This window comes from Lipotes vexillifer, unplaced genomic scaffold (genome assembly GCF_000442215.2).
Source record: "Lipotes vexillifer unplaced genomic scaffold, Lipotes_vexillifer_v1.1 scaffold263, whole genome shotgun sequence".
Taxonomy (NCBI): Eukaryota; Metazoa; Chordata; class Mammalia; order Artiodactyla; family Lipotidae; genus Lipotes; species Lipotes vexillifer.
Genome location: NW_006796752.1, coordinates 3,520,231 through 3,525,588, shown reverse-complemented (window position 1 = coordinate 3,525,588; position 5,358 = coordinate 3,520,231). Strand labels below are relative to the sequence as shown.

The window sequence follows — 5,358 nt, the reverse complement described above, 5'->3', positions numbered from 1 at the left end:
TGGACAGCCAGGAATTGAGAGACCCACCATTCTAAAGCCAGACCTCCGTGCCTCTTCCTCAGGGACAAAAGTGTCCTGCCGGAATCCTCCTGGAAAAAACCTGTTTCCCTCCCATCTTCTCCCCCAACCAGGTCCCAGATTTCCCATCTCCTGGGAAAGACAGAGCCCCCTGTTCAAATCCTCGGTGTGGTGTGCGTGGGTGGAGGATCTGGGGCTCCGCTAGTGAACCATGGTCCAGGCAGGGGCTCCAGGTCCTGCGCGGGTGGGAGGAGAAGGCGTCACTTCCGGGGGCCATTGCCAGTGTCTAGTGGCTCCCTGCTCTCTGATTGGGCAGAAGTGGCCCGGGCAGGCGTGTGACCCCACTGCCCTGGAGGGGCTATGCCCCAACGCCACCTGTTTTCCTACCCATCTGCTCCCCAGAGTGCCGCCTGCTCCGCACCTGGGTCCTGGAGCCCTTCTCCACCCGGTGAGTGGCAAGCAAGGTTTGGAGTTAAGTGAGGGTAGGAAGGACAGGAAAGAGGAATTGGGCTCTCTGCTGGGGGAGGGGCAGGCAAACTGGAACCTGCAGGCACTGACCTTTGTCGAGAAGAGTGTAGCCTTCCCAGAATGGGAGGAGCAGGACAGAGCAGGGGTAGGGGGTGGGGTGCTGGGTTCTGAGGGACTGATCACAGACTTGGTGGAATACAGCACAGTCGCGGCTGGCCCTAAGGAAAGGGGACATGGTCCCAGGGAGAAAATAAGAAAGGAGGTGTTTTTCTGGACTTAGGGAACATAGCACCAAGCTGGACACAGCCCCAATCCCCATTCTTACCCAGTCATTCCTAGTTAGCTCATGAGGTTCTGAATCCTGGGGCTGGAGAAGCTGGGCCAGGCAAGCCAGGGCACAAGGAGAGGGTAATGGGAGGAGGGCTCATGCATGTTGACAGACCTACAGGAAATCCCAATATTGAATCAGGTGCAGGCCTCTTTGCACAACTTGTGAAAGAAGGAGGAAGCCATGTGTGGGGTCCTGCAAAGGAACCGGAAGGGGTCTGCAGAGGGGGCAGGGAGGAAGGTGCAGGCTAGGAGACAGATATGGTGGGTGTCTAAGGCAAGGTAAGCCCTGCAAGGTGGGCATTATCTCACCCAGCCTGTGCTCATTCCTGGGCAACTTGCTTCAGGAAGGAAGTTCCAGGACTGTTAGCCCATCTCTTCACCTTGGATAACCCAGTATTTCAGAACTTAGAATGCAAAGAAAAACTCCAAGAGGCTTTGTATGTTGGGGTAAATAGAAAAAGAATGAGAGGTTAATTTCTCCTACACCACCTTCTCAATCTTTTAATCACTGACCTTTAGTAGTTAAGTTTCATTTTTGCCCAATTTCCCTCCTCAACCCCACTCCCTAAGCTACCCCTGAGCACATTGTACATGTTTGCTAGCTCCTTGTCCTGGCCCTGGATCCCATTTCCAATCTCTTCTCCAGGCTTGTGCCACAATACTTCCCTTCTCTATCCCCATCCCAGATTTTCTCCAACCAAACAGGGTTGCTCAGACTTTGAGGCCAATTAGATGTGTGTGTATATATCCTGTCCTGCAGCTCTCGGCAGGACGCAGGGGCACCAGAGCCACCTCAGACGTCCTGAGGAACCCTGACAAAGAGGAGATGCCGTACGCTACCTTCACAAGATGATGTGGGAGCAGCCCGACCTTTAGCAGTTCTAGGCTGGTCAGCATCTCACACCCTCCCAGCATCTGTTCCACCAGCCAGGCAGAGCGTTTTCCTTGAAACTCAAAAGTGTTCATTATTCCTGTCACTTGCAGGATAGATTCTAAACCCTCCTCCTTGGCCCACCTGTGCCCCACCTGTGCCCCACCCCACTCTGCCCAGAAGTGCAAGAGCCCAAGCCGCCTCCATGGCCCCAGGACGGATTCAGGGGAGAGGCCCCATACAGGGAGCCACTCCAACCAGACAGCCTGGCCAGAATGGAGCTGACTGGTAAGAAAACCCTTGAGAGACCTAGGGCCAAATCAGAACTTGGTAGAGGGGAAAGAGAAAGGAGATGTGCTGTGGTGCGGGGGCAGGGGGGACCTCAATCTCCCAGGAATAAGGCCTCTGAGAGGCAGATTCCCTGGATTTCAGGTCTGGGTCCTAAGTGGGAATTCCTGGACCACCACCCAACAATGATTTCTTCCTTATCCGCCCCTTTCAACCTCACCTCTCCTCATCTAAGAATTGCTCCTCGTGGTCATGCCTCTCCTAACTGCAAGACTAACTCTGTCCAGCCCGGCTCCTCCTGCCTGTGACCCCCGACTCCTAAATAAACTGCTTCGTGACTCCCATGTCCTTCACAGCAGACTGGTGAGAATCCCCAAGCACTCTCCCCACTATCCACCTAACTGGTGGGATACCCTGACTCCTATCACTTCCTCTCATTTCCTCCGATCACTACTCTTCTAATATTGTCTTCGGTAAGACCACCCCCCACCTAATTACCACCCCTTTACAAGGATTATGGTTTACAATCAAACCCTCTCTTAAAAGCTCTAGTCTGGGGCTTCCCTGGTGGCGCAGTGGTTGAGAGTCCGCCTGCCGATGCAGGGGACACGGGTTCGTGCCCCGGTCCGGGAAGATCCCACGTGCCGCGGAGCGGCTGGGCCCGTGAGCCATGGCCGCTGAGACTGCGCGTCCGCAGCCTGTGCTCCGCATTGGGAGAGGCCACGACAGTGAGAGGCCCGCGTACCGCAAAAAAAAAAAAAAAAAGCTCTAGTCTGGTTATATTTCATGGAAGCCTGTCCTGGTAATTCGGCCACCTCTATTTCAGCGCCCTCTCCACCATCCCCCCACCAATCTTTTTCAACAGAGCCAGTGCCCAGACGTTAACCCTTTGTCCACACCCATCCTGCTGCCTGCTGTGGACTTCAGCTTGGGAGAATGGAAAACCCAGACAGTAAGAAAAAGCCATCCTTTACCTTGGTTTCCCGAATCCTGTCTTCATGTGTTTCCTACTGATTCCCACGGATTTTTCAAAATTCCTGAGCTCCCTAAAAAGATCTCACCTTCAGCTTGGCCACCCTAACCCAACATCCATTCTACTATGGGGATATCCTCTGGACAAGATGATGGCTTGTGGTCCACTAAGTAAAATAGAGTCAAAGTTGACCACCATGAAAAGCTGGATAGAAGTCTCTCATGGCCATGCTTTTGACCTATTTCTGTTCAGCCTTCTTAAGTTGGTGTGAAGAGGCAAGACTGATCTGTCATCCTTAGATGACACAAAACTGGGACGCCAGCTAAAATAACAAAAAACAGAATTAAGGTTCAAACTGCTAAAAGGCTAGGTCAAAAACAAGGTGAAATTTAACAGAGATGTATATAAAATTCTAGATGTGAAAAGTAATTGAATAAAATCCTCTTCCAGCTTTCAGGCCACAGTGTCCCTACTTCCCTCATATAAACTTCTAGCCCTGGTACTTACTATGAAAAGGACCTGGGAGGGTTTGATTGACCCCAGACTTAGCATTGTAACAACATTATTGAAGTAGCTACTTAAAAAGGTAGGGATCAGACTTCCCTAGTGGCGCAGTGGTTGAGAGTCCGCCTGCCGATGCAGGGGACACGGGTTCGTGCCCCAGTCCGGGAAGATCCCACATGCCGCGGAGCGGCTGGGCCCGTGGGCCATGGCCGCTGAGCCTGCGCGTCCGGAGCCTGTTGCTCCGCAGCGGGAGAGGCCACAGCAGTGAGAGGCCCGCGTACCGCAAAAAAAAAAAAAAAGGTGGGGATCATCGGTGGCTTTAGATGTTTAACTTCCACAGTGTAGAAATATTCCTAAAAAACTCTATTCTGAGTGGACTGCACTTAAACTACTGCACTGAGTACTAGCCATCGTCTTTTAGAAACATGCTAATTTACTCAGAGGGACCATATTAAACTAGCATGTTTCCAAAAGGAGGAAAGCAACCTGAACAGTGAGAGGTTAGAAAATATGTTATGCAAGGAATGGTTTAAAAAAATAATAAAGCTTGTGTGATTAGCTTGGAGAAGAATGTCAGTCTTGTGGTAGAGCATGAAGTGCTTCAGTCTGAGAGTCACTCAGGAAACCTACCAGGAGGGAGCGCTGCTTAGAAGGTCAGCTCCTCTACCCTCAAGATCCCTAGAATTCTCTTGCTTCCCTCAGGTCTTCTGGGGGATTGGGACAGGGAGGAAGTGTAATTGCTAGTGATCCCTTGTAGTTCTAGCTCTGCCATTTATCAGCAAGCCCCTTCCCTTCATCTTTATAATCTTTATGATGGTCTTATATCTACATTAATTTTTTTTTAATCATATGAACCTGGTTTTGTAGCAGAAAGAGTAGATTTGCAGCACTAGAACCAAGAGGTAAAAGCTATAATAGGGCAGATTTCAGCATAATGTAAGAAAAAAAAAAAGAGCTTTTCTCACTGAAATTACATGTGAGACCAGGCTGCGTTACTGGACACTGGCGTTATTCAAGCAGAGGCTGATGACCAATTGTCGGGAGACTGAAGGAATTCCTGTACTGGGTGGGACCTAGGTCCTGTCCAATTCTCAGCTCCTATGATTCATTCTGCTGGCTACTCTTACAGGCTCCCCACCCGCTATTAGCATACCCTTTGAAGCTGTCCGCTTCTCTCTTCCATCTCTTTCCCAGGAGCAGACCAAGGCGCAGGACGTTCTGGGAGCCTCGACCCTTCTGCTGGAGGCAGTGATGGCAGCGCGGGGACAACTGGGACCCACTTGCCTCTCATCCCTACTGGGGCAGCTTTCTGGACAGGTCCGCCTCCTCCTTGGGGCCCTGCAGGGCCTCCTAGGAACCCAGGTAAGTCCCCAGTCAAGGGAACTATAGAAGGTGCCTTTCTTTTCTGACTCGGTCCCCTCAGAAGACCTGAGGGAAGAAAGGGGAATTTTAGAAATCTTGAGGGTGGAAGAGCTGACCTGCTAAGGAGTGCTCCCTCTAGCCACAAAGCCTGGGTTCTGGTACCTTATCTTTCCCACATAGACAGGGAGGCATGATACCTGGCCCAGGTCTCTGGCCTCAGGCCCATCCTCTGCCCTCAGCTTTCTGCGCAGGGCAGGACAACAGCTCACAAGGATCCCAGTGCCATCTTCCTGAGCTTCCAACGACTGCTCCGAGGAAAGGTGCGTTTCCTGCTGCTTGTAGTGGGCCCCACCCTCTGCGCCAAGCGGGCCCCACCTGCCACAGCTATCCTGGGGAACACCTCTCCATTTCTCATACTGAACAAGCTCCCAAACAGGACTTCTGGACTGTTGGAGACAAACTCCAGTGTCTCAGCCAGAACTACTGGCTCTGGGCTTCTGAACAGGCTGCCGGGATTCAGAGCCAAGATCCCTGGTCTGCTGAA

The 5,358-nt window shown here is 51.8% G+C and overlaps 1 protein-coding gene across 2 annotated transcripts in view; it reads left to right on the top strand.

Moving 5' to 3' along the window:
• Positions 1–1,962: 1,962 nt before the first annotated feature.
• Positions 1,963–5,358, top strand: part of THPO (thrombopoietin) — a 3,833-nt gene continuing 437 nt past the window's right edge. The window contains exons 1-6 of one of the 2 annotated variants that reach the window (XM_007468970.1): positions 1,963–1,975; positions 2,211–2,338; positions 2,841–2,927; positions 4,647–4,814; positions 5,054–5,134; positions 5,251–5,340. In XM_007468970.1, the coding sequence (XP_007469032.1) occupies positions 1,963–1,975; positions 2,211–2,338; positions 2,841–2,927; positions 4,647–4,814; positions 5,054–5,134; positions 5,251–5,340 (567 nt within the window). Of the gene's footprint in view, positions 1,976–2,210; positions 2,339–2,840; positions 2,928–4,646; positions 4,815–5,053; positions 5,341–5,358 lie in introns of both variants that reach the window. The other variant, XM_007468969.1, reaches the window with a different exon arrangement.